The sequence below is a fragment of the Mustela nigripes genome, chromosome 8, assembly GCF_022355385.1.
Source record: "Mustela nigripes isolate SB6536 chromosome 8, MUSNIG.SB6536, whole genome shotgun sequence".
NCBI classification, from domain to species: Eukaryota; Metazoa; Chordata; class Mammalia; order Carnivora; family Mustelidae; genus Mustela; species Mustela nigripes.
In genome coordinates, this window is record NC_081564.1 from 26,973,314 (window position 1) to 27,000,871 (window position 27,558).

A 27,558-nucleotide genomic window follows, 5' to 3' on the forward strand; every position below is an offset into this window, starting at 1 on the left:
CACGAGGAAATGGAGTTTTGTGTCTGCCAGAGTCTGGGCCCTGAGCCCGGGAGGGTGATACATCCGGGGTCCCCTGGGGACGGGATGGAGGCTTGACTGGTGGGAAGTGCAAGTCTCCTCAGCTTTCATTTTGGCCCTAGAGGAAAGGTCATGGCCCCATTTGGAGGAGAGAAGACTGAGGCCTGAGGGGCTAGTCTCGCTCTGGGTGGAGGTTAACTCCTTGGGTTTCTGCATATGGGCTGAGCACACACAGTTCCCCAGGCCCCGTGGGGCTCCGCTGTGGGCTCCACCAGGTGCAGGGGGACTTGGTTTCCTCTCTTTCCTTCCCATTGTCTCCTGCACAAGGATATCAGGCCTTTCCCAGCTCAGTCTGTCCAGCCATACCTCTAGCCAGGCCTAGCATGACGCTCTTTCCTCTCCTGGGACTCGGCTCCTTCAGTCCCTGCCTCCTGGCCTCAGCCTGATCAGGACGGCTGTGGAGATGGGGGAATGTGCCATTCTTAGCACGCCAGACCCCTCTGTCTGCTGCCCCTGCTTTCCCAGAGGGTGGGCAGGCCCTGGGCCAGCAATGCACATTGTTTCTGGGTTGAGCCATGTCACTGTGGTATGGGAGACAGTGGGGACAGAAGAAGGTGCCCACAGCCCTCCCCCTGCCCCCCCCCCCCCAGACAGCTGTGGAAACAGGCCTGTTGGAGAGACTGCCTGGCTGACCAGGGGCTCGGGTGGGGGCCTGGCAGGCTGTGTGGCTGTGTGGGCGGTTCGTCTGTTGTACTAGGAGGTGTCGAGAGGCCTGGGGTGGGCGATGCTCAGCTGGGGAGGAAGCCAGAGACTATAGGGGGGGTAGTGGGAGCTGTGTGGGAGGGAGTCCAGCCTGGACCCTGCACCCTGTGCTCCCACTGAGCCTGGTCAAGAAGGGCGTCAATGGGTCCCCCCCCACCCAGTTGCCTCCCCATTGGGTAACCCGAGGCCTAGGCAGGGGACCATCCAGACCAGTGTTCCCAGGGAAGGAGGCACAGCCTGCCCAGATGGACACAGGGAAGCGGACACACGGCCAGGGAAGTGCAGTGACCCAGACAGGAGGGCAGCCTCACTCTCAGGAGGCCTATGGTGGTATTCTGACAGCAGGCCCCAGGGGTGGGTGGCCTGGTGGGTAGTGGGCCAGATGTAGGCCCTGTTTACTTTCCTCACACAGAGGTCTTGTAGTCTTGGGTGTTTGATGTGGATCGGGAAGCTGAGCTCACTCCTGGTCACACCAGTTTCCTGGCTAGGCCATGACTGAGCTGGGACTTGAACCCGGATCCTGAGTGACATTGCCTTGGGTCCTGCAATCCCTCTGTCTCTGACCCTCTTCAGCCCCATGTCTGGGCCCCAGACATCCTCAGTGTCCTCTGGCTCTGGGGATGCTGAGGAAATCTTGCTGGGCGCAACCCCACCAAGGAGGTGGGAGGTGGGGTGCCCATGCAGCCCCCTTGTCCCTCTGTGGTGGATCCAGGGGAGGGGACAGGGCAGGTCTGAGTCCTGCTGTCCTGGCTCCCTCGGGGCGGGAGGTGCCAAGTCCCCAAGCACGTGGGGTGGGATAGCCCTGGGCAGGCTGTGGGAATGAGGGAGTTAACGGTGGTGGCTTGCTCCTCTCTGAGAGGAAAACTCCCCATAAACGCCCTGCTCCCTGGCCTCCTGCCAGGGCCAAGAACAGGGGCTGAAAACTGGAAGTTCAGGCAAGCGGCCAGCTCTGCCTCTAGCAGGCGCTTGAGCAGGACAGCAGCCCTGTCGCTGCTGGCGGCTTGTCTGTATGCCCATCGGTCCGCCCAGGGGCCTCCAATCATCTGTAAGCCTGTCTGTCCATCTGTCTGCAATCCTGTCTCTGTCCAGTGTCTCTCTGACCGTCCTTCTCTTCCTAGCCTATGTTCAGCTGTCTAGCCTGTCAATCTGTCTGTCTCTGGCTTCCATCTGTTCATCTGTCCCATCACCCGTGAATCTGTGCATTCGTCCGTCCACCTGAGGCTCCACTCTGAGCCTCAGAGCCATGGCCCAAGGCCGCAGGGTCACGGCCAGCATGGTCCTGCTGGGGTTGGGGCTGGCCCTGGCCATTGTTGTGCCAGCCGTGGTCCTCTCTCGCCGCCACACCAGCTGTGGCCCCCAGGCCTTTAGCCGCGCTGCAGTCGCTGCTGACTCCAAGGTCTGCTCGGACATTGGACGGTGAGTAAGATGTGGGTGGAAGCTGGGTGGTTCTCAGTGGCTGGCCCCTCCTGGAGACTCTGTAACTGGTGGTGAGAGTGCGGAGAAGGTGTGTGTATAAGTGTGTGTGTGTGCATGTGTGTGCACATAGTGGGGGCTGCACAGCTTCCAGCAAGGAAGCAGCCCCAGGACCCTTGAGCAAGAGGCAGGTGTGCACATGAGACAGAAAGGGGTTTGGAGATATTGACAGATGTGGTGTATGAGTCTTTTCCTAGCTCCGGGTCTCAGGAGACCCGGAGAGGGCACCGCCACAGTGTCACCGGTCTGGCCCAGGCTGACCCTGATGACTAGTGCTTGGCCATTTAGAGAAGCCACAGCTGTTCTCCAAAGCTGGGGATTTTTCCCAGAAGCGAGGGCAAGACCTGGCCTGTCAGTGTGCACTCAGTGCTGTCCAGGGCCAGTTTCTCACCTGGGCCCAGGACCTGGGAAACCTGTCCTGGCCAGCACCATGTCCCCCACTGCCTTCCCTTCTGATGTCTGGGCCTGGGGCCCAGCCAGGGACTGCTGGATGTTTGGGGCTAGTGCAAGGTGGGTGTTAGAGAGGGGCCCCAGCTGGTGTTTTCCAGCCCTTTTCCAGGAAGCCCAGCCCATGGAAGGCTTCCTCTGCCCACCGGGGCAGAATAGAGCAGGACACCCCTCCTGGCTCTTGGCCCCCAGCCCAGGCTAGTGAGAAGCCCAAGCAGTCATCCCCCTCCCGGCTGGCTGGGTCTGTTTCCTGGAATAACTGCCTCATGGATCATTGTCAGGATCAGAAGTGCTTTGTAAGCCGAGGGGACAGTCCCGGAGCAAGGGGGAGCGTGGCCAAGTCCTCACCCAGGTGGCATTCCGTACCACCTTTGTTTTGGCTTCCTCGTTCCTGCAAACTTTAACCTTCTGTTTCATTCATTCGCCTCCTCCTTCGTTCCTTCCTCCCTTTGTCCACCTGTCTTTCCCTACCTGGTCCTCTTTCCCCTCCCTCAGGGCTCCTTCAAGGATGAGGGTGGCAGCTCCAGTGGCATGGCCTCCCCAGGGGCCTCCCCTCCCCTCCATGCTCTGGAGAGCATGCAGAGGTGCCGAGCCCACCAGAGCCTAGAGTTGTAAAGAGGCAAACAGGGCCTGGGCTTCAGGCCCCAGAGACCCCTGATGGGGATGTGGCCCCTGGCAGTGGGAGCCACTGCCACCTTTCTCTGTGGGGGGTCTGGGCCCATTGTGTCTCCCGGAGACTTTGTTAGGGGACCTGTATGGCATGTCTTGCTGTGTATGTGAGGGTCAGTGTTGGGGGGATCTCTGCTCGGAGCCCATGATGCCCTCTGCAAGTTTCCTTGGTGAGGAGAGAGGATGTGGTTTCTCCCCCTGTGTTTTGTGTTTGTTGGAAAGCACTCTCCACTTCTTGTTCTTGTTTTAAGAAGCCCGGAGTGGGAGGGAGCCTGGAGCTGGCCCCAGCTGATGTGGAACATGGAACAGGAGACCCTGGCTGGGCTGGGGACCTCCTGGCTTAGATCCCTCCCCTTGAGGGCTCCTGGCCATGCTGCTGCAGGCTCTGAAGGAAGCTGGCGGTCTGAAGCCCCCTCTCCTTCCTCCCCACTGTCCCCCCGCTTTCCCATCGCTGTCCCTTCTCTCCAGCAGGGCCTCCCAGACCCAGTCTTCTCCTCCCCAGCCAGCACCAGGTTGACTCCTTTGGGGTTGGGCCTTCTGCTGCAGCCTCCTGGGGGAGGTTTTTTTTTGTTTTGCTTGTTTTTAGTTTTTGTTTTTTAAGATTTTGACTCCCCACTGAGCGGGGAGCCTGATGTGGGATTTGATCTTGGGACCCCAGGATCATGACCTGAGCCTAAGGCAGACCCTTAACTGACTGAGTCACCTAGGCGTCTCTGGGGGAAGGTTCTTAGGTTGGCATGAGTGAGGACCCAGCACCATGAGGAATGTATAGACCCATGGTGACAACGAGGTCCCTTGCTCTCTAGTTTATCATCTTCCAGCACTAGGTCCCAGCGTGTTAAGCTTGTGTGCAAACTCTGTGTTCTGAGGCTCAGAGTAAGTGCTCGTCTTTTAGGGAGACTGCATGAGCTTCAGGGTAGTGGTGGCTTTTAGGTTTGTGACATGTGTCTGCTGTGGCCACTTGGAAATACCTGCCGTCCCACAGGATCCTCAGTGGAACGATTCACTGCTTTTCCCAGAATCCAGTGGGATTCGTTGCTGAACTTGATTTATAAGGAAACTAGGTCTGTACAGAAGGGAGCTGCCTGGTGTCACAGAGTGAGCAGGCCCAGCTGGGACTGTCCTCTGCTGCCCCTGCAGGGGAGGAAACTGTCCCGAGCTGCTGGAGGGGTGGCGTCCTCCCAGAGCCCTCCATCGCCTATCCTGGATCCAAATGCCTGCCCAGCCTCTAGCAGGCCTGTAAAAGCCAGAGCTTTACTCGTAAAGGGAGTAGTTGTAGAAGACGATGGGTGGGGTGGGGGGGCACCTGGGTGGCTCAGTGGGTTGGGGCCTCTGCTTTCGCCTCAGGTCATGATCTCAGGGTCCTGGGATCGAGCCCCACATCGGGCTCTCTGCTCAGTGGGGAGCCTGCTTCCCTCCTCTCTCTCTGCCTGCCTCTCTGCCTGCTTGTGATCTCTCTCTGTCAAATAAATAAATAAAATCTTAAAAAAAAAAAAAAAAAAGGAAGAAGAAGAAGAGGATGGTGGGGTCCAGAGCGCTCCAGAGCGCTCCAGAACATTGGAGTCTGGGCTGCAAAGATGGGGATGGGATTGGCCCTGAGAGCTGGGTCTTATCAGCTGCTCCAGCCCCATCCAGTGGTCTGGGGGGGTCATGCTCTTAGCACAGAGGAGAGCAGGGACTCTAGCAAGTGGTTGCAACCTTTGAGCCTCAGTTTCCTCACCTGTGAAACGGGACTCATGCCAGCACTTCCCTCATGGGGGTTGGGGGGACGCATGAAGCTTGCCTTGCCAGTAGGAGGTGCTCCCTCGATGTCAGCAGCCTGACCGTTAACTGTTAACATTGGCTTGGACTGGAGTATGGGTCAGCATCTCAGGACCCCGAGTTAGGGCCTGGAGTCAGAGCAGGGAGCCTATGGTGGGGAAGGCTCATAGGGGTTAGGGTGTGACCCCACCCCTTCCTTCCGCCCCAGCTCCTATGACCCTCGTGGTTCTCTGGACTCCTGGCCAGCTCCCCAGGAAATTACTGCATTTCCTCCCCGCTGGGGCCATGCCTGTGGAAACTGCCCATGTGCCTGGACACTGTGCACCCACATGTGGCAGTCTGTCTACCTGGCTGAGTGTATGACAGCAGTGGTGGTGACAGCAGCCCCTTGGCTCCTTGGGGACAGACGTGGCAGAAATCTCTGACTGTTCTGCACGCAGCTCTCTGCGGACTAGGACTGCTCCCACTCACAGCCGAAAATGTTCAGGATGCCTGGATGGCTCGGTAGAGCATATGACTCTTGATCTTGGGGTCATGAGTTTGAGCCCCATGTCGGGTAAAGAGTTCACTTAAAAAACAAAGCAAAATGAAAAAACAGGCTCAGGGAGGTTGAATCCTGCGCCCTGTCTCATGCAGTTGGAATGCAAGGGTGGTTTAACATAATTTAGGAGACAGAAAAATTATTTGATTGTCTTGGTAATGCAAAAATGCATTTGATGTAAAATTTGCATTTGTAGGCATTTGATGTAAAACCTGATAGGAAAGTGGACAAAAAACTTTATTTTATTTTATTTATTTTGGGGGGTGGTTAGCCAAGGTATTTCTTTCTTTTCTTTCTTTTTTTTTTTTTTTAAGATTTTATTTATTTATTTGACAGATAGAGATCACAAGTAGGCAGGCAGGCAGAGAGAGAGGAGGAAACAGGCTCCTTGTCGAGTAGAGAGCACAATGTGGGGCTCGATCCCAGAGCCCTGAGATCATGACCTGAGCCGAAGGCAGTGGCTTAACCCACTGAGCCACCCAGGCGCCCCTGGACAAAAATATTTAACAGAAACTTCATAGTAGAGGATATTTGAATGGCCAGGAATCACAAGCCCTCAACATTAGGCATGGATTTGCTTATCCTCTGTCTCAGCTACCACAAAGGCAAGGACTTTGACCATGCGGTTACCACTGTGCCCCCAGGACAATGGCTGCATTGCAGACCGTAGGTGCTGTGTTCCTATTTGATGAAGGATCCTTTAGGTAGAGAAGCTTGTATGCCCCTCATGCATCCACAAGGCCCACTGACTTGTACTCTGTTATACACATTCATAGGCACGGTGGCCCTGGCTCAGGACCCCTTGGGCTGGAGTTCCCACTCACCAGCTACACGATACAGGGCACGTGATTTAACCTCCCTGAGTTGGGGTCTTTTTTTTTTTTTTTTTAAATGAACTCTATACTCAATGTAGGGCTCAAACTCATGACCCTTGGATCAAGAATCACATGCTTAGCTGCATTTCACAAAATTTTTTGCGATTATTTTGGCTATTTCCCCCCTCAATGCTTTTATATATATATTTAAGATTTTATTTATTTATTTGACAGAGAGAGAGAGATCACAAGTAAGCAGAACAGCAGGCAGAGATAGAGGAGGAAGCAGGCTCCCTGCCAAGCAGATAGCCTAACACAGGGCTTGATCCCAGGACCCTGAGATCATGACCCAAGCTGAAGGCAGAGGCTTAACCCACTGAGCCACCCAGGTACCCCTCAATGCTTATATTTTTATGTTTTTAAAGATTTATGTATTTATTTGAGAGAGAGAGAGAGAGAGAGAGAGAGCATGAGCTGGAGGGGCAGCGGGAAAGGGAGAGAGAATCTCAAGTAATCTCAGCACTGAGGGCAGAGCCCAACATAGGGCTCTATCCCACAACCCTGAGACCATGACCTGAGCTGAAATCAAGAGTCTGATGCTTAACTGACTGAGCCACCCAGGTACCCCTGTTTTTATCTTGAAAAAGTTTTAAACCCACAGAAAAAGAGAAAGAATGCCACTTATACTTCACTTAGGTTCACCAATTGTTAATGTTTCACCTCATTTTCTCTCTGTCCATATGTTATCTATCTACATTTTTTAAAAGTTGCATTAATCATTGCACTTTATCCCTAAATACTTAGGTACATATCTACTATGAATAAGATCAGTCTCCTATATAACATTGATACCATTATCAACCTCAAGAAACTTGACCTTGATATAATAGTAGTATTTGATACTTCATCCAATTCAAATTTTCCCAGTTGATCCAATAAACCTGTCACCTATTATCTATAATCTATCTCTTTAGATATCTCTTTAGATCCAGTATCTAATCAGTGATCATCATTTTTTTTTTAGATTTATTTATTTATTCATGTGACAGACAGAGATCACAAGCAGGCAGAGAGAATGAGAGGGGGAAGCAGGCTCCCTGCTGAGCAGAGAGCCGAATGTGGGGCTCGATCCCAGGACCCTGGGATCATGACCTGAGCCGAAGGCAGAGGCTTTAACCACTGAGCCACCCAGGCGCCCCAGTGATCATCATTTTTTAAAGTCTCCTTTAATCTAGAACTATCTCCTGCTTTTTTTAAAAAAAGATTTTATTTTATTTTATTTTATTATTTTATTTTTGACAGAAAGAGACACAGTGAGAGAGGGAACACAAGCAGGGAGAATGGGAGAGGGAGAACAGGCTTCCCACTGAGCAGGGAACCTGATGTGGGGCTTGATCCCAGGACCCTAGGATCATGACCTGAGCTGAAGGCAGACTCTTAACTGAGCCACCCAGGTGCCCCTATCCCTTGCTTCTTAAAATACAAACTGATCTTCTATGACATTAACAGTTTTTTTTTTTTAAGATTTTATTTATTTTATTTGACAGAGAGAGAGATCACAAGTAGGCAGAGAGGCAGGCAGAGACAGAGGGGGAAGTAGGCTCCCCGCTGAGCAGAGAGCCCGATGTGGGGCTCGATCCCAGGACCCTGAGATCATGACCTAAGCTGAAGGCAGCAGCTTAATCCACTGAGCCACCCAGGCGCCCCGACATTAACAGTTTTTAAAGATTGATTGATTGATTGATTTAGAGAGCATGTGAGTGGGGGGAGGGGCAGGGGGTGAGGCAAAAGAGAATCTCAAGCAGGCTTGGAGCCTGATGTGGGGCTCAATCCCATGACCCTGAGATCATGACCTGGAATGGAAATCAGGGGTAAGCTGCCTAACCAACTGAGCCAGCCAGGTGCATTATAACATTAACATTTTTAAAGAAGCCTGTCCCCTTGAATCACAGCCTTGCTTTACAATCTTGGTTTGTCTGATTATTTTCTCATTATCAGATTCTGGTTCAACACGAAAGCTCCCCCATCATTAGTGATGTTAAGTTGGATCATTTCATGAAGGTGGTATCTTCTAGATCTCTTCATTGTAAGGCTATCATTTTCTTTATTAAATTAGTAATATATGGTCTGATACTTTGAGACCAGATGAATATCCTTTTTTCAAACAACACTTGACCCCCTGTTTTAGCATCTATTTTGGTCCTTGTCTGAATAAATTCGTGTTCGCAAAAAGGTGATTTCTAAACCTGTCATTTCTTCAACATTCATGAGTTCGTATTCTTCTGTCAAAAAGATCCCCTCCTCCCCAACCTAGATGTTCTTGAATGTCACTGTTGACTCAAGGATTTTTTCAATTCGTTGTGTTATAATCCATCCCTGTTCTTCTTTTTGATCCCCAAGTTGTCACAAATTTGACCAATGGGAGCCACTCTAAGCCAGCAACTATATTCTTTTACGCAAACCCATTAGTCTTAGAAAATTTTCTTGACTTCCTGCCCCAAATGTTCCAAGATCTACTTGTACATTCCCTCAGCCAGATCTGAAATCAGGAATCAGTAGAGTATAGTATTTCAGAAACCAAGATCTGAGGGCTAGGGATGTTCACGGAGACAGGGAAGACATTGCTTCTACATTGTGTCCATGAACGGAAGCAGAAAAATGTACAAATATCTTGAGTCTGTACCAAGACCTCCAGCTGAGATCCATGACCATAGGCTTCTTTCCATCTTCCTCTGTCTGACACTGTGTGTCTCTTCCACGATGGTCAAAGAAGTTCCCATCAATGTTAGTATATTTACATATTGGCTCTATTCCCAATAACCACAAAATAGTTTCAAAATTACTTCAATAAGACCACTATGAACAGCAAGTCTACTAAGTAAAATCTGAGATGTCTTTGCAGGTTTGTTGTTGTTTGTTTTTGTTTTATTGTCCTGAGGCTATATTACATAAAAGATCAGTGGTGAAATTAAATTATTTTTCCTGTGTGGTTATCAGTTCAATATACCATTAGCTTATTTTTTTTTCAGTTTGTATTGTTTTAGGGTTTCCGTTTTGTTTTAATTTTATTTTTGACTATAAGTCAAAACTATGTAAAGAGATATCCTCAAAGATCTCATTCACATTACCTTCATCCTGTTCCTACTTAGTCTTTTAGAGGGAATAATTTTCATTGGTCTCTAATTTCTTTTTTTCCTGTTTTTTTTTTAACTTACATATCATTCTTTTCATTTTCTTTTTTGCTCTTTCCTTTCTTTTTTATTTTATTTTTTTAAATAATTTTTTATTTTTTTAAATAAACATATAATGTATTATTAGCCCCAGGGGTACAGGTCTGTGAATCGCCAGGTTTACACACTTCACAGCACTCCATAGCATGTACCCTCCCCAATGTCCATAACCCCACCATCTTCCCTTTCTTTTTGCTATTATTTCTGTGTTTCTGTTTGAAAAACAAGCAAATATATCACTTATTGTCTCTTTTTTGCCATAGCTTTTTATATCAAGAAAGACTTGTATTTTTGCCATAATGGTTATTATATTTCCGTTGATATCTTTATTGTATATTATATATGCAATTATAATATTAGATGTATAATTATGGTACTTTTAATTCTGCTTTTTTGGAATATTATTTGTTTGCTCCTCTGATGATTAAACTAGGCTATGGTGCCTAGTCATTTGGTCAAATACTAGTCTAGAGTTTGCTCTGAGGGTATTTTTTAGATGTGATTAACATTTCATTCAGCTGACTTTAATAAAACATTACCCCAAATGTGGGTGGGCCGCATCCAATCAGTTGAAGGTCTAAAATGCAAAACCAGGTTTATCAGAGAAGGAATTCTGCCTCAAATCTATGACATAAAAATCCCATCTGGGGGGTGCCTGGGTGGCTCAGTCCGTTAAACCTCAGCTCTGGTCATGATCCCAGGGTCCTGGGATGGAGAACTGCATCAGGTTCTCTGCTCAGTGGGGAGCCTACATCTCCCTCCACCCCCCATTCATTCTTTCCCTCTCTCTCTGAAATAAATAAAATTAAAAGGTTAAGAAAAAAAAAATCCCATGTAAGTTTCTATCCTCGTGGCCTGCCCTACAGATTTTGAACTTGCCAGCTTCTACAATAACATGAAACAATTCCTTAAAATAAAAATCTCTCTCTACATCTATCCCATTAGACTTATAGACTTCCCTACTAGGAGTAATATTGAAACTACCTAGAAACCTCTTTTTTCCCCTGTTCCCTTTCTTTCCTAAGAGGATATAAAGGGATATGGGATATCTTTTTACTCTCAATTAATACCTAGCCGTCAATCAATAACCTTATTCTACTTCTTACATAGCCTCCCCATTCACACTCCCATCCTCCTTTTTTTTTTAAATCCACACAATAGGCCTCACTACCCATAATAGCTAAAGCTGTTTCTACTATGTTTTCAGTTAATTTTCTCTTTCCACCAAATGAGTTTTCTGTCCAGACAATCATTAAAAGGAAAATTTTCATTGGTTCGTTTAACACAGCCAAACATCTGGTTTCATGTGCAATAACACAGGCACCTTTGCTTTTATCAATACTGGGGCCTGTAAACCAGAGTATTTTTTTTTAACCTGCCATTGACTGGCCCATAAGTCAAAGACAACAGTCATGTCCTCAAAACAAAATCCCCACTCCATTTTTATGGTTGTACTGTGCCTCCATTTTCAGAAAAATAAGCATTACATTGCTATCCCGTTTCCATAATAACTATCATTTTTAGTCTAAGATCTATGGGTAATTATATATTTAATTCCTACTCTCACTCATGTCGGAATCTTTCCCGTTATTTTGGTTGTCTGATGTCTGTTCTCTATAAGATTCTTCAGAAAGTTTTCATGCTGGAAATATTCACTGAGTTCTTGCATGTTCATAACAAATAGTTTGCGGCCTTTGTAGGTGACGGTCAGTTTAGCTGGATATAAAATCATTGTTCACATTTCCTTTCCTTGAATGTGTTGATTATAACCCTTCCTCAGTCCTGGCACAAAGCATTGCTGTTGAAAAGTCTGATTGCAATCTGATTTTCTTTCTCCTGTAAGAGAGTTAATCTTTTTATCTAGATGCCAAAACATTTTGTTAATAAAGTCTGATAGGTTTATTAGAGTATACCTCAGTGTTGGCTATTCTGAATTGATTTTCCTAATGTAGTGAAGTGCCCTTTTCAATACAGAGTAAATTTTATAGTTTTTTTTTTCTCTTTAAATCAGGAAAGTTATCTTGAATTATATTGTTTATTATTCATTCTGTCCCAAAGATTTGGATTTCCACCTTGGGACTCCTATTAAGTGTACATTTGATATTCTTGCCTATCTTTTGTATTTTAAAATCTCTTTTTCATTAAAAAATTTCCCCTTTTCATCTTCTCTTTCATTTAGGGAACCTCTGTAGGTATTTGCTCTGTGTTTATCTTTGTTCAGCCTTCATTTCTTTTTCATTTTTTTTTAAGATTTTATTTATTTATTTGACAGAGAGACAGAGATCACAAGTAGGCAGAGAGGCAGGCAGAGAGAGAGGGGGAAGCAGGCTCCCCGCCAAGCAGAGAGCCTGATGCAGGGCTCGATCCCAGGACCCTGAGATCATGATCCAAGCCAAAAGCAGAGGCTTTAACCCACTGAGCCACCCGGTGCCCCACAGCCTTCATCTCTGAGAGTTTTTTCTCCTATGTTCTATTCTTTCCTGAGTTCTATAATTTTGGTTTTTTTCTTCTATAATTTTTTAAAAAGATTTTATTTACTTATTTATGAGAGAGAGAGAGAGAGAATGAAAGTACAAGCAGCTGGAGCAGGAGCCAGAGGGAGAAGCAGGCTTCCCACTAAGCAAGGAGCCCGATCCAGGACCCTAGATCACAACCTGAGCTGAAGGTGGAGAGTTAACCGACTGAGCCACCCAGGTGTCCCTATAATTCTGTTTTTTAATTCCTCTTTTCCAGTCTCTTCATTGGCAGTTTTTCTAATTCTGATGTCTGCTGCCCCTTCATTGCCTCTGTAATCCTTCTAACTTATTTTGGCACATCCTGAAATACTAATTTGCTGTTTACATCTGATTTGTAAGCTTGTCTTTCTGGTATGGGGTGTGACTTCAACATGTTTTTTTTGTTCACGTTCAAGCAAGATGAATTTTCCTATACGTTTAGGCTGGAAGGCGGGTCAAAATAGTTTTTATCAGTTCATGGCTCTTGAATTCCTTCTGCTGTTTCTGCAAAATGATTGGAAATATATATGGTCTCCTACTTTCTGATAACTGTTTTCTCTTTCCTTTGCCTCTGTGGTTCCAGTCCCGTTCAGTTTGCTTCTACTAAAGCAGCTTCTCACCAGGGCGGCTCCCTCTGCCCTGAAGGAGAACGGTTGGTTTATTTGTTTTGAGAGTTCTCAGGATCCAGAACTATTTGGCAGCATGCCTTCCCTTGGCCTTCCCTTTCACTCACGCATAATCTGGTGCCAAACCCAACCTTTAACACTCCTCTGAGTAAAGGTTCTCAGATTGTTTGGTCCTCCAGACTTCCCTGTGTGGCCCTGTGGTGAATGTGGGAATTCTTCAGACCCACTGCCTCCCTTCCCCAACATATAGTGTGTTATTAGTTTTAGGGATAGAGGTCTGTGATTCATCAATCTTATATAATACCCAGTCCTGATTACATCACGTGCCCTTCTTAATTCCCATCACCCAGTTACCCCATCCCCTTCCCCCCCCCCCGACCTCCTGCAACTCTCAGTTTGTTTCTTATGACTAAGAGTCTCTTATGGTTGGTCCCCTTCTGATTTTGTCTTGTTTTATTTTTCCCTCCCTTTGCCCATGAACCTCTGTTCTGCTTCTTAAATTCCACATGAGCGAGATCATAAAATTGTCTTCTGGTTGACTTATGTTGCTTGGCACAATACTTTCTAGTTCTGTCCACATTATTGCAAATGGCAAGATTTCATTTTTTTAATGGCTGAGTAATATTCTATTGTGTGCACACGGGCACGCGCACACACACACACACACACACACACACACCACATCTTCTTTACCCATGCATATGTCCATGGACATCTGGGCTCTTTCCATAGTTTGGCTGTTGTGGATGTTGCTGCTATAAACATTGGGGTGCACATGCCCCTTCGGATCACTACATCTGTATCTTTATGGTAAATACCCAGTAGTGCGATTGCTGGGTCGTAGGGTTACTCTGTTTTCAACTTTTTGAGAAATCTCCACAGTTTTCCAGAGTGGCTGCACCAGCTTGCATTCTCACCAACAGTGTAAGAAGGTTCTACATGGGGGTTTTCTTTTCTTTTCTTTTTAAATACTTTATTTATTTATTTGAGAGAGAGAGCGGGAGAGAGAGCACACGCAGGGAGGAGAGGGAGAAGCAGGCTCTCTGCTGAGCAGGGAGCCCGACACAGGGCTCAATCCCAGGGCCCTGAGATCATGACCTGAGCCGAAGGCAGATGCTTAACCAACTGAGCCACCAAGGCGCACCTGTGTGGAGGCGGTTTCTAAGTCATTTGTATTATTTCAGTTCCGTGAAACTTGCTGATATGTTTATATAAATATTTTATGTGTTCTTGAACGTTCTTGTGTGTTCAGCTTCATGACTGTTGGATGCTGCGTCCTGCACATGTCGGCTCAGTCATCTTATCATAGTGGTGACATCCAGATCTTCTATAGCCTCACTGATTTTTCTCCTGCTGATTCTAGAAGTTTCTGAGAGAGTATGTTAGTCTCCTCCCATGTATATTTGTCTATTTCTTTGCATGCTGCCAAGTTTTGCTTTATATGTTTTTTAATCTGTTAAGTGTACACACATCCAGATTTTTATATCTTTCTATTGAGTTGAGCTTTTTATGATATTAACGTGTCACTGTTATTTCTAATAATGTTTTTCTTCTTAAAGGCTACTTTGTCTGAAATTAATATAGTTATACATGTTGGTTAATGTTCACATGATATATATATATTTTTGTTGTTGTTGTTGTTGTTGTTTTATCCCTACGTCTCTTAATACATTTTCTCTATGTTCTTTACTTTTTTTCCTTCTGTATTTAGATTTTGATATTTTTGTATTGAATTAATCTTTTTTTGAAAAAAATCTGTGTCTAGGGTGCCTGGGTTGGCTCAGTTGTTTGAGCATCTGCCTTCGGCTCAGGTCATGATCCCAGGTCCTGGGATAGAGCCTCACATGGGGCTCCCTGCTCAGCGAGGCATCTGCTTCTCCTTCTGCTTCTGCCACTCCTCCCTGCTCATGCTCTTTCACTCCCTGTCACTCTCGTACTCACTCAAATAAATGAATAAAAATCTTTAAAAATTTTTGTGTCCAGGGGCGCCTGGGTGGCTCAGTGGGTTAAGCCGCTGCCTTCGGCTCAGGTCATGATCTCAGGGTCCTGGGATCGAGCCCCACATGGGGCTCTCTGCTCAGCAGGGAGCCTGCTTCCTCCTCTCTCTCTGCCTGCCTCTCTGCCTACTTGTGATCTCTCTGTCAAATAAATAAGTAAAATCTTAAAAAAAATTTTTGTGTGTGTGTCCAATCTCTTATTAATGCACTGTTAGCATTGAGCTCCTAATTCCATGTTTTATCATTGCCATTTCTCTGGGGAAATCCTTCATCTTGTCTTTTATATCCTTAAATGTAGTTATTTAAAATCTGTGGTCAGACAGTTTCATAATCTGGAGGTCCCATGGGTCTCTTTTTCCTATTGTTTGTGCTTTCTCTTGGGCTTTGTTTATGTTGTATTATTACTGCCTTGTTTGCTTGGTTATTTTGAAGACAGCCTTTGCAGAGTGTGTCAAAAATTGTTCAAGATAATTGTTAGAAATAATTTGAGGTCCAGGATACCAACATTCTGGAATGACTTTAATTCCATTTGACTGAGAGTTGATTTGAAGCTGGGCCACTGGGCTTGTCAGGCCTGGCCCGTTTCTCGTTTTACCCCCAGAGTGAGGACAACCCATTGCAAGTCCGGTTCACCAGCACACCCAGGCTCCGGCCACACAATGATGTCAAAAGCACTATGTGGCTTCTTGGCCCCTTCTTTCAGAACTGGCAAACATTTTGAGGAGGGAAAGCTATCTCCAAATGCCAGACTCCTCTGTCTCTAGGCCTGCATTTCTTTCCTGCCTGTGATGCCTTTATTTTATTTTTTTTTTTAAAGATTATTTATTTATTTGAGAGAGAAAGGACATGAGCAGGGGTGGGGGAGCACCGAGGGGAGAAAAAAGCAGGCTCCTGCAGAGCCCGATGCAGGGCTAGATCCCAAGACACAGATGGTGACCAGAGCCAAGGGCAGACGCTTAAAGGACTGAACCATCCAGGCGCAACCCCCGTCCCCCGTCCCCTGCCCCCGTGATGTTTTAAAGTAGATGTTTTCCCTTTGTCTGGCTCTTCTAGTGGTCTGTGGGAAATTTAATCCGAATGATTTTGTTTCCCATTACAGCGATGTCTGATTTACATTTTGACAGACGATTTTGTTAAAACAGAAGGGGGATGGCAGATGTTGGGGACCAAGGAGGAGGCCGTTGCAATAACCCAGTAAGAGATGCCTGTGGCTTGGATCTGGGGATGAAAGAAAGTGACCAACCGAGAGTGGCTCCAGCGTTCACAGCCTAAGCAAATGGGCGAAGGGTTGTGTCCTTTTCTAAGATAGTGATGGTAGAAAGGGAGCCATTTTGGGGGGCAGAGGTGAGAAGGAAGGAAGTGGAGTTTAGGTCACGTTGAGAGGGAAATGCCCCGGCGCCTGTGTGGCTCAGCCATTAAGCATCTGCCTTCAGCTCACGTCATGATCCTGCGGTCCTGTGTTCCAGCCCTGCATTGGGCTCCCTGCTTGGCGGGAAGCCTGCTTCTCCCTCTCCCAGTCCCCCTGCTTGTGTTCCCTCTCTCTCTGTGTTTCTCTCTGTCAAATAAATAAAATCTTAGAAAAAGAAAGTGAAATACCTCAAATAAAAACTTAAGAAAGAAACAAACAAACCCAAACCAAATAAAACAAAAAATGAAATGCTTCTCAAGCACCCAAAGGAGGTATCTTGTAGTCGGCTGGGGTGTGCCTGGAGTTTAGGGGAGAGGTCTAAGCTGGAGATAAAACTTGGCTATCATCAGAATAGAGTTGCATTTTAAGCCCTGAGCCTAGATCAGCTCATCTGGGAGAAGAAAACAGGTGCACAAGAACGGAAGACTGAGCCTGAGGCCCCCAACAGCATGAGGTGAGGGAAGTGGGGAGAAACCAGAGCATGGTGGCAGGCGGTGGTGGAGGCCTGGATGCCGAATGCAGAAAGCACTTCCAGAAGCCGGGAACAATGGGTCAAGTGACATAAGGCTTTTGTGACGGGAAGTTTTTGTTTTTTAAATAGTTTTCCAGTTTGTCTTTTGTTTTTGTATGTGGTGTTTTAATTTTGTGAGGCACCTGTGTTTCTCCCTGCCGGGATGTGACCATCTTCGTTGTATCATGCTGCTGGCTTCCGCCCCTTTTCCCGGTCCAACATACCGCGTGTCCATGCTGTAGCCATGTGTGCCCATGCGTGGGCCCAGAGCAAGGACATTGGCTCAGGGGAGCTTGTGAGCCGAGGGTTGGAAGGGGGTGTCAGGCTGAAGTGCCGGAGCTGAGGGAGGGTACCGGGGTCGGAGGTCCTATGGGGGAACGGGGTCCACTCCCTCTCTGGGCCTTGGTTTCCCCATCTGCAATTGGTTTAAATGCTCACTTCCTGGAAGTTTTGTGGAGGATTCCTTAGTGTTCAGGAAGGGGCGGCCTCCAGTGAACTGCTCAGGGCTGTGCCCTAGGAACAAGGTCATTTCCTCAACACAGGCCAGTCTGACTAGACCCATGGAGCTAAAAGGTCTATCCCTTGGTGCCCACAGACGGGTGGGAGACTGAGACCAGAGAACGTTCCCACAGACACTGGAGCCCCAGGAGAGGCTGGGGAACCCATTAGCCCAGGCCCCTGGTGGCAGGGCAGGCTCCTGGGATCACCTGAAAACAGTCCAGTCTTAAAAGGATTGGGACCTGTGGTATCCCCATTAGGATGTTGAGTGGGAGCTGCCTAGGCTGGGCTCCTGGACTGCTGGGGACTGCGGGGTCTGACCCAGGCAAGTGAGTCATGGCTGCTGGGAGGGACTAGGAAACAATGGCTGTAAAAACACTGCACAAACTGAGAAGTACCTTATGTAAGGCAAGGGGGAGTGTAAATGCCATTATGGTTTTCAATCTGTAGAGAGCTATGGACCTGTGAGCAGCTGGACTTGAGGGGGCAGCCCAATGTAGTCTCTGACCTAACCCAGAGTTTGGTGGCTGCGGATGGTCACCCACCTGTCTCCATTCCCCATGTTGGGAGGCTGGGGCCAGGGAGCCAGACCTCTTGTTCTGTGTCATGTTCCCTAGAGCCATTCTCCAGCAGCAGGGCTCACCTGTGGATGCCACCATCGCAGCTCTGGTCTGCACTGGAGTCGTCAACCCTCAGAGCATGGGCCTGGGCGGAGGGGTCATCTTCACCATCTACAATGCAACCACGGGTGAGTTCATATGAGGGTCCCCATGGCGAGGACAGGCTGGTCCACAAGCGCTAACAATGAAGTGCTTACAAACATCCTAAGTGTTTGCTGTGCACCCACACCTCTTCCTGGGTCCTCTTGGTGCCCCCCACATCCCCCACCTTGTCTGTGCAAAGCCACTGCAGCCCATCTCAGATAGGAGCACTGCCAGGGAGGAGGAAATTCTTCTGCCCTTCAAGGTCCTTCTAGCTAACTATTAAATTGACAAGAGGGAAAGTGACAGGACAAAATCAAATTTAACTTCCTATGTATGGGGAATCTACACAGACATGGAAATCCCACAGACAGACAAAATCAGCTGTCTAGCGGATAGGGGTCTGGGACTTCAAAGGGAAGGAATGCAATTCACAGGAAGATAAAGAAGAGTAAACATTTGCTAAGCAAGTGTGCACGTGGCCACTGGGAAACAATGGGACCCAAAGGCCTCGCAAGGTCCCTCCCTGTCTCTCCGACCTAGCTTGTAGCCTGCTATAGTTGTCTATGATGATGGTTCTCTTCCTGGAGAAGGTCTTCTGTCTAAATTCTTTCAGGCAGTAGTAGGGGGGAGATAGAAAGCTCTTATGGACTCAAAAATAATCTTCAAGGCAAAGTGGTCCATTTTGGGGTGGCCTGCTTTTGGCCCCTACAGCACAGAGTCAAGTTCAAGGTACAAAGAGAGAAACTGGCCTAGAACAGGGCCAGGGGCATATGAGGGGAGCGTATGGTGTGGGGTGAGACCCAGAAGCCACAGGAGTGCCCCTGAGTGCTCACATGCCCTGACCCAACTCCAGGAAAGGTGGAAGTCATCAATGCCAGGGAGACAGTGCCTGCCAACTACGTCCCGGGTCTGCTGGACCAGTGTGAGCAGGCCCAGCCACTGGGCACAGGTGAGACCCTTGGAGGGACCACCCTCTCATCCTACCAGGCCACTGAGGCTGACTAGAACACTCCCCTGAAGGGGCTTTGTGGACAGGCTGTGCCACCCTGGTGCTAAGGGAGCCCCCCTCGAGGTCCTGACCCCCCGGAGTTGAGAGTCTTCCTGGGACAGGGCTTTCTGAGTAGGGAGTGGTAATCCAGGCAGAGGGACCAGACTGGCAAAGGTCTGGAAGGTTCAGTGGCGATGGGATGGTGGGTGGGGTGGGAGGTCCTGAGGCCAGTTTGGACTGGGCCCTGAGGGAAGGCAGTGGGGAGCCACGGGGTGGTTATGTGGGGAGTTGAGCGGGGAGTGACAACATCAGGTGTCTGGGCTCCAGAAAGCTCATTCTGGCTGCCATGCTAGGGGGACCAAGTGGGTGGGGCAAGTGTGGGGTGGTGGAGAACCCCTGCGGAAGGTTATGGGGCTGAGGGCAGGAACATGACATCACTGGGCTTTGCAGGGGCCCAGTGGATCGGAGTGCCAGGGGAGCTCCGTGGCTATGCTGAGGCCCACCGCCGCCACGGCCGCCTGCCCTGGGCACAGCTCTTCAGGCCCACCATCTCCCTGCTCCGAGGGGACTACCGCATGCCCTTCATCCTCAGTCAGTTCCTGCAGAGTGACTTCCTGCGGCCTTCCTTATACAAGACATCCCTGAGGTGAGCACTGCCTCAGGGGCTCCCCGGACTCCTGCTCAGCTCCTGGGTTCAGGCTCTGGCCCATCTGCCTTGCTCCCACCTCAGTTCCACCCAGCCCCTCCTTGAACTTGAAGGTTGACCTGTGTGGGTGTTGGGGGCCTGAAGGCCGGGAAGGCTAGTGCTTTGCTGTCCCAGTTGACAGACCTTTGAGCTAGAATGTAACCAGAGGGGCTCAGGCCAGAAGTTTACATCCAAGTGACGGGACTCCGGGATGTGGATTTGGGCTCTGCCACTGCCCTCTGGCCCTGCCCTCTCCACCCCCACCATATCCACGCCAGCCCACTGACCAAGTCTTCCCAGAGGTGTTCTGGGCCCATGTAGGGAGCGTGTCTTCCCCAGGCCAAGGTGATGAGTGAGGTAAGAGGTTTCAGCCCCCCCCAAGCCTAGAGGAGCCATCTCCCCTGATGTCTACACCAGCTCCTCAGGACCCCAGACCAGGACTGCCTCCCTATAGGCTCCCAAGGAAACCACAAGAACCCCTGCAGGAGTGTGTCTGCCTTCCAGGGCCCGGCCCCACCCTGAGGCTACCCCCAACTCCCCAGGGAGCTCTTTTTCAACGGCACAGAACCCCTGAGGGCTCAGGACCCATTCCCCTGGCCTGCACTGGCTGCCACCCTGGAAACCGTGGCCACGGAGGGGGCAGAGGCCTTCTACACAGGGACGCTGGGCCAGACGCTGCTGGAGGACATTGCCAATCAAGGTCAGTTGCGCCGAGGTCCCAGAGCCCCCGCCCCTGCCAGAGAAAGAGTTGGGCTCTGGGTACTAGGGGTGAGGCAGGCCCTTCCGCAAGCCTGCCGGAATGTCAGTTTCTCCCAGGACTCAGGGAGGCCATGCGTCCAGGCCTGTCCACTGCTGGCCTCAAGGACCCTGTGGTCAGGGCCCCTGGGGAGCAGAGCCCCATAAATCAGCGAATTAGTGCTGGCGATAGTGGGTCACAGTGGGCTCCTGGGCCTGGAGCTGGCTACCCTCACAATATGTCAGAGGCCAGCTTCCACTCACCTCCCTGTCCTCTTCCCACCAACCTGCCTGCCTCTGGCCTCCGTCCACCCATCCCTCACCCGGCTCTAGGGCCCAGCCCTGGCGGCACTGCCCGCAGACCCTCCATCACCCCTAGGGTTCTAAGAGGCTAGGTGGATGTGGGGAGCCCCACCACATGACCTGGGATCAGGAGCTGTCACTCTGCCTCAGTTTCTCCATCCATACTTGGGGTCTCTTTCGTCTCACCTCAGGCAGCAGGCTGACCCTGCAGGACCTGGCATCGTTCCAGCCGGAGGTAGTAGATGCCCTAGAGATGCCCCTGGGGGACTACACCCTGTACTCACCGCCACCGCCTGCAGCGGGTGCGATTCTCAGCCTTGTCCTCAACGTGCTCAAAGGTGAGACTCCCCCTCCGTCCCACCCAGAGTCCTGCCCCACTGGCGTCTCTGAGCCCAGCTGGAGCTTTGGGCAGCCTTCCTCTTCCAGCTCAGCCCCTCCTCAGACACCAAATGGAAATGGGTCAGGACGTTATGCCCTAGAGCTGGTCTCCGGCGCAGTCCACACAGTGGGGCTTTGCTGAAGGGTTGAGGTCATCCACCCAGGGAGTCCTGCCCCGCAGGTGGTGAGCGGCCTGGCCAGCGTGTGCCCCTAGGGCTGAAGTCTGGCCTGCAGGATGGCAAATGGAGGTGGGGGGCGTTCCCAGTCGTGCCCAGGTTTGGGGCGGCCCGCTGCTGACTGTGTCAGTTCTTGGAGACTACCGTGACGGAGTTGAGGCTTAAAGCAACAGAAATTTATTTTCTCCTAGTTCTGGAGGCCAGAAGTCCAAAATCAAGGTGTCAGCTGATCTGTGTTTCCTCTGGGGACTCTGGGGGACAATCTGTTCTTTGTCTCCTCCAGCTCTTGGTGGCTGTGGGCATTCCCAGGCTGCGGCTGCAGCAGCACCCATGTCTCTCCCTCTGCTCACACAGCCTCCTCCTCTTCTCTGTGTGTCTGTTTTATACGATTACATTTAATTGTGTGATTACATTTAGAGCCCTCCGGATAATCCAGGATAATCTGCTCTTCTCAAGATCCTTAACTTAATCACACATTTTGCCATATAAGGTAAAATTCACTCCTTTGCCCTATAAGGTAGTATTCACAGGTTCTGGGGATTAGGACATGGATGAATCTTTTTTGAGGGGGGCCAACAGTCCACCCACCACACGGGGTGACCCCGACCTGCGCCCATCCCCTCCCCAGGGTTCAACTTCTCCTCAGAGTCGATGGCCAGGTCCGAGGGGAGGACGAACTTGTACCATCACCTCGTGGAGACGCTCAAGTTTGCTGGGGGACAGAGGTGGCGGCTGTGGGACCCCCGCAGCCACTTGGATATCCAGGTGAGGTGGCCTGTGGCCACTGGAGAGCCCCCTTCCCAGCCCCCAGGGTTCTGCATGAACAGAACAGAGGCTGTCCCTGGACCCCGGGAGTCTGACTGGGTGAGGGTGGAGGTGGGCGTACAGAGTTTCAGGACAGGACAGCCTGTCAGTGGCCCCGGGCAGGGAGGGTGAGGCAGGTCTGCAGACTGGAAGGGACCCCTGAGTGGCAAGTATTAGAGGGACAGTGTTGGCACCATAATTCAGAGGACGTGGAGGACGGGCAGGGTCTGGGGGTAGCTTGGGCTGGAGGAAGACAGACTGGGGAGGGCCTCTCAAGGGACCCTCTTCTCTGTGGGCCCCCGGCTCCTCATTGACCTTGCCACCTGCCCGGCCACCCCAGAACGTTTCCCAGGACCTGCTGGGAGAGACTTTGGCCCAGCAGATCCGCCAGCAGATCGATGCTCGGGGAGACCACCAGCTCAGCCACTACAGCCTGGCTGGGACCTGGGGCCGCCAGATGGGCACGTCGCATGTGTCTGTGCTGGGGGAGGACGGCAGTGCTGTGGCAGCCACCAGCACCATCAACACGCCGTATGTGCCTGACTGACCCTGGGGTGCCCTCCTTTGCTCCCTTAGCAGGTCTTACGACACCCCCCCCCCGTCTCCCCTTGCTTGTGTCCAGAGGGCAGTACCTTGCTTTTCTCTTCGCTGCCTTTCCGTCAGAAGGGCCACTCTCCTGTCTTCTCTGGCTGGAAGGCTGCTGACGGGTGGCCATGAGCCAGGACCTGCTCGGGGATGAGGTTTACCCAGAAGGATGTCCTGACAGGGCGGCCCAGAGGGATCTTTGGGGGCAGTGCCAAGGAGAGAATAGCGGCCCCGGGGTGCTAGCAGGCTGTCACTTGCATGAGCGGGTCAGGCACGCGTTCCAGGGTGGGAGCCTGGAGCCTGGAACTCCAAGCCCAGACCCGACCTCACCTGCAGCTTTGGAGCAATGCTGTACTCACCACGCACTGGCATCCTCCTCAATAACGAGCTTCTGGACCTATGCTGGAGGCGTCCCCCGGGCTCCCAAGTCACCCCCCAACCCGGTGAGCCTGAGGACCACACTGGTGGGAAGAGGACAAGTGGACAGGCCAGGTGGTGCAAGGCAGCTCCTGGGCCAGCCCCAGTGTGCACAGCAGTGAATGGAAACACAGATGGAGGCAGGCGGGGGGGGCGTCTGGAGGGTGCTGGCTGTAGGTGGGGGTGCGGGTGACACCCACCTGGCCTCTAGTTCCAGGCGAGAGGCCTCCATCGTCCATGGTTCCCTCCATCTTGGTCAACACAGCCCGGGGGTCAAAGCTGGTGATTGGTGGGGCTGGTGGAGAGCTCATCATCTCTGCTGTGGCCCAGGTGAGTTGGGGAACACCTGGCTGGAACATCCCCACTCCTGGCGGGGGAAGGAAGGAGCTGGTGTATGGTGGCTGTGGTCACTGTCCCCTCCCTCCCCTCCTGTGTTCTCCTTCTCTTCCCCAGGCCATCATAAACAAGCTGTGGCTTGACTTTGACCTAAGAACTGCCATTGCAGCCCCTATCCTACATGTCAACAGCAAGGGCCATGTGGAGTATGAGCCCACCTTCAGCCAGGTAAGGCCTCTGTCCCTGCCACCACCAGGACTGATGCCTCGGTGCATGTTGCTCAAAGCCCCCAGTGGGATCTCAGCCACTGAGTCTCTTCAGCTGGGCTCACTTCCCCTTCTGGGGCCATCCATTCAGAAGCTCAGTGTGGGAGGCGCCAGGCCAGTCTTATGGCCCCTGAGGCAGAGAACAGGGTGTCATCCATGCTTTTCCCAGGCCCGGCATCTCTGCCCCTTCGTTTCTGCTCTGTTCTGTTCTCTCCAGATGCTAGTCTTCCTGGCTGTGGCTTTGCAGACTCTCTCTTATAGTGATCTGTTTCCTTATGGGGCTTGTAGCTTTCATGTGTGAGTTTATTTGTAAGAGTAGTAGTCATTTCCTTCTGAGGCTTGGGGTTGCATTAGTGCTGGTCCTTATGAATATTTCTTGGGTTACCCCCCTCACAAGCAGGTCCCCAGAGCTAAATTCTCTCATCTGACTCCCTGCCCCCAAACCCCTGCCCCAATACATAGTCACCTTCTTCTCTGGGCTGGGAAATGCCCTTTGTTAAGGTCTTTTTTTTTTTTTTTAAGATTTTATTTATTTATTTGTCAGAGAGAGTGAGCACAGGCAGACAGAGTGACAGGCAGAGGCAGAGGGAGAAGCAAGCTCCCTGCTGAGCAAGGAGCCCAATGTGGGACTCGATCCCAGGATGCTGGGATCATGACCTGAGCTGAAGGCAGCCACTTAACCAACTGAGCCACCCAGGCGTCCTTTTTTTTTTTTTTTTAAGATTTTATTTATTTATTTGACAGGCAGAGATCTCAAGTAGGCATAGAGTCAGGCAGAGAGAGGGGGAAGCAGGCCCCTTGCTGAGCAGACAGCCCGATGTGGGGCTCAATCCCAGGACCCTGAGATCATGACCTGAGCCAAAGGCAGAGGCTTTAATCCACTGAGCCACCCAGGCGCCCCCCTTTGCTAAGATCTAATTTATTTTTATTTATTTTTTATTTGTCAGAGAGAGAGTACAGGCAGACAGAATGGCAGGCAGATGTGGAGGCAGAGGGAGAAGCAGGCTCCCCGCTGAGCATGGAGCCTGATGTGGGACTCGATCCCGGGACACCAGGATCATGACCCGAGCCAAATGCAGCCGCTCAACCAACTGAGCCACCCAGGCGTCCCTGCTAAGATCTAATTTAAAAGTCTGGCAGATTTTGAAGGCTTTGAGCTTCATGCCTGGGGTCTGTATAGCCAGCTGGGGTTTAAGGTCCTCAAAGCTGCCTCGTCCATGGTGAGGGGCTCTTGGTGTCAAGGCTGCCTCCCGTGGCCCTTGGAGCACTGAGGACCATACAGTGAGGAAACGTTACTCCAAGGGAGTTTGCAATCCCTGAGAACCTTGGCCCTGGGGCCTGGAGACTAAGGATTCTCAGACTCTGAGGTGCTCCACCTCCCTATATAGGGTCCTCCCCATGGTGTCCTCAGATCCAGGCCAGAAACGGTCTTGCATCTCAAGCTCCTTCTGGCCTGGGTGATGTTCTCTCTGCCATGCTCCGCAGAGCCTGGCTTCTCCACTGGGACTTACTGTGGGAGGCCATGGGCTCCAGGCCCTCCAAATGAGGCCAGAGCCACTGTCCTCCCATCCTTACCTCCACTGATGCCCAGTCCTGCCTCCTCAGTTGGGACACAGATCTCTGCCCGGGGCCTTGGCCCTCAACAGGTGGAGCTAAGCTGTCTTCACCTGTGCACTGGCCTTCTCTCCCCTCCAGGAAGTGCAGAAGGGGCTCCAGGCCAGGGGCCACAACCACACCAGGAATCCCTTTTTCCTGAATGTGGTCCAGGCAGTGTCCCAGGACGGGGCCTGTGTGTATGCTGCAGCGGACCCGAGGAAAGGTGGGGAGGCCTCAGGCTACTGAGGAGACTGCTCCTGAGAGCTGCAATCCGGCCCCACCACCAGTGTGTGCCCAGGCCTGGCCTTGGCCTTGGGACCAGGATCTGGACCTTCTGGCGGAGGGTCAGTCTGGGGCTGCAAGAGGTGGGGACAGCCTGGAAGATGGATGACTGTGGGGGCTGAGCCTTCTCCCAGAGCCCCTTGTGGCCCTGCCCCTGACCACCCCCGCCCCCACCAAGTCTTCCCTAGGCCTCTCACCCAGGACTGTGGCGTACCCTTGCCCCAGGCTGCACTCCCCACCTGTATACTGTCTAGTCCAACATTAAAGAGGATGGTGGACCTCCGCCTGATTTGGGGTCTAGTTGTGGGACGGCACCCTTAGAAAGCACACTCACTGAGTTCCTACAGTCCTCCATGACACACCAGCATGGAGGTGTAGCAACCGAGACCTAGCAACCGGCTGGCCTCAGGCCAGCCCTGGACGGAGGTGGCACCCCACCACCCGCTGGGCCTCTGCAATATGGCTGTCGGGGGCCTGCGTGTTGGTGGGAAGGCAGGGCTGTGGCCAAGAGGCACCTGCCCCTGACTTTCGCCAGGACCATCTCTGGAACTTGTCCTCTGTGCCAGGAAAAGGTCGGGTGAACTAGGACCTGCGACCCCCACCCCGGTCCCCAGTCCCAACAAAAGCCCCGTGGTGGACCTCGGGGCTGCTCACTGCTGCACCCTCAGCACTGTTGGCATTTTGAATGAAAGAGTCTTTGTTGGGGGGCTGTCCCCCCATTGTAGTGTGTTGAGCAGCCTCTCTGGCTTCTCCTTCCAGGATGCAGAATGCCCACTACCACCAGCAGTGGCCAAATCATCCCTAGTTGAAAATGACTGCTCTGGACCCTTTAGCCCCTAGTTGCTGAGAATGGCTTTGCCAGCTGCTGTGGTGGGCTGCCCTCCCGGAGGGTGCCTCACGGGACTGAGCTGGGGTTCCTGCCCCACACTGATTCCTGGGAGCACATCTCCACCTGGCAGGGTCTGAGGCCCGTTCCACTGCTGAGCCATTGGTCGTGGCTTCCCACCCCACTTGTCACTTCTGCCATATGAGGTTCACATTCTCAAGTGCTAGGGATCAGGATGAGGACCTGATGGGGACCACACACGGGGAGAATGGGGTAGATGGGGAAGATCTGTGATCTGAGCTTGACTGTGAGGGTCTAAGGGGGTATTCTGACAGACTCCAGGAGAAAGGACTGGGGACAAGGGTGGCTGACTTGGAGAAGGGGAACAGGCCTGCGATTGTCACTGTGCTCCGTGGTGGACCTCGGGGCTGCTCACTGCTGCACCTGGACATCCTGGAGACCACAGCTCCTCCCAGAGTCTGACTTCGGCAGGGAGTGGGAAGAGGACTTTTGGGAAGGGCAGGTCTGGTTCAGCAGTCAAGGGTGCAGAAAAAGTGGGCGGAGACAAGCAGGAGTTGGGAGGGTGCAGTTTCTGACCTGGTGGGGTCCAGAGTCTGGCCCTGTGCTGTCAGGGGGGCCTCCCCTAGGGGAGGGCGCCTTGGCCACTGTCCCGATGTGTCCAGCACTTTGTTCACTGAACTTCACAACCCGCCGAAGTGACAGAGCTCCCCTCCACACTACTTTTGAAGCTTAACAGAAGTCCCAGGGCAGCTCTCACGGGCCCAGCAAGTCCCCCCCCCGCCCCCAGGCTCAGTTATCACACATGGGCTGATGGGTCCCCACCCCCTCTCTGTACCAGGTTTCTGGATCATCAGACCCCATACCCACACGTCAGCTGTGGCCAGAGGCATCTCAGACTCAACACGCCCAGATGGAAGCCGGCTCTGAGGCAACCGGAAACTCTCTGGTGTCCTCCTCTCTGACCCTGGGCACCCAATCCTCCCTCTCCCCCTCTGCCTGGCTCAGCCCTGGCCCCTTCGCCTTATCCCTCTCCACCTCCTTGGTGCGGCCACTGCCTCCACCCACTCCCTACTCATGACAATCATGGGCCTGGAAAAATCCCGTTAGGAGGCAGTGCAGAGCTCTCCTTGGTTCCTGGTGCCCCGAAGGAATCCCACTCCTCTCCCTCCCTGCCCATCCACGCTCGGGGGCTTGCCCAGCCGGTG

The 27,558-nt window shown here is 51.4% G+C and overlaps 1 protein-coding gene across 1 annotated transcript; it reads left to right on the top strand.

Annotated features, from left to right (window-relative positions):
* The first annotated feature begins 1,541 nt into the window (after nt 1–1,541).
* GGT5 (gamma-glutamyltransferase 5) lies at nt 1,542–25,789 on the top strand. The gene is made up of 12 exons (XM_059408947.1): nt 1,542–2,196; nt 17,869–17,999; nt 18,809–18,904; nt 19,394–19,589; nt 20,171–20,328; nt 20,858–21,004; nt 21,849–21,985; nt 22,365–22,555; nt 22,946–23,052; nt 23,238–23,356; nt 23,480–23,590; nt 25,324–25,789. Exons 1-12 carry the CDS (start codon nt 2,024–2,026, stop codon nt 25,468–25,470), a joined length of 1,713 nt encoding a protein of 570 aa, XP_059264930.1. The 5' UTR covers nt 1,542–2,023; the 3' UTR covers nt 25,471–25,789.
* Nucleotides 25,790–27,558: the final 1,769 nt, after the last annotated feature.

Coding starts and splice junctions, on each gene's coding strand:
- GGT5 (XM_059408947.1), top strand. CDS start 2,024: ATGGCCCAAGGCCGCAGGGTCACGGCCAGCATGGTCCTGCTGGGGTTG. Junction 20,329..20,857: donor GGAGGACATTGCCAATCAAG/GTCAGTTGCGCC, acceptor GTCTCACCTCAG/GCAGCAGGCTGACCCTGCAG. Junction 23,053..23,237: donor CCAAGTCACCCCCCAACCCG/GTGAGCCTGAGG, acceptor CCTGGCCTCTAG/TTCCAGGCGAGAGGCCTCCA.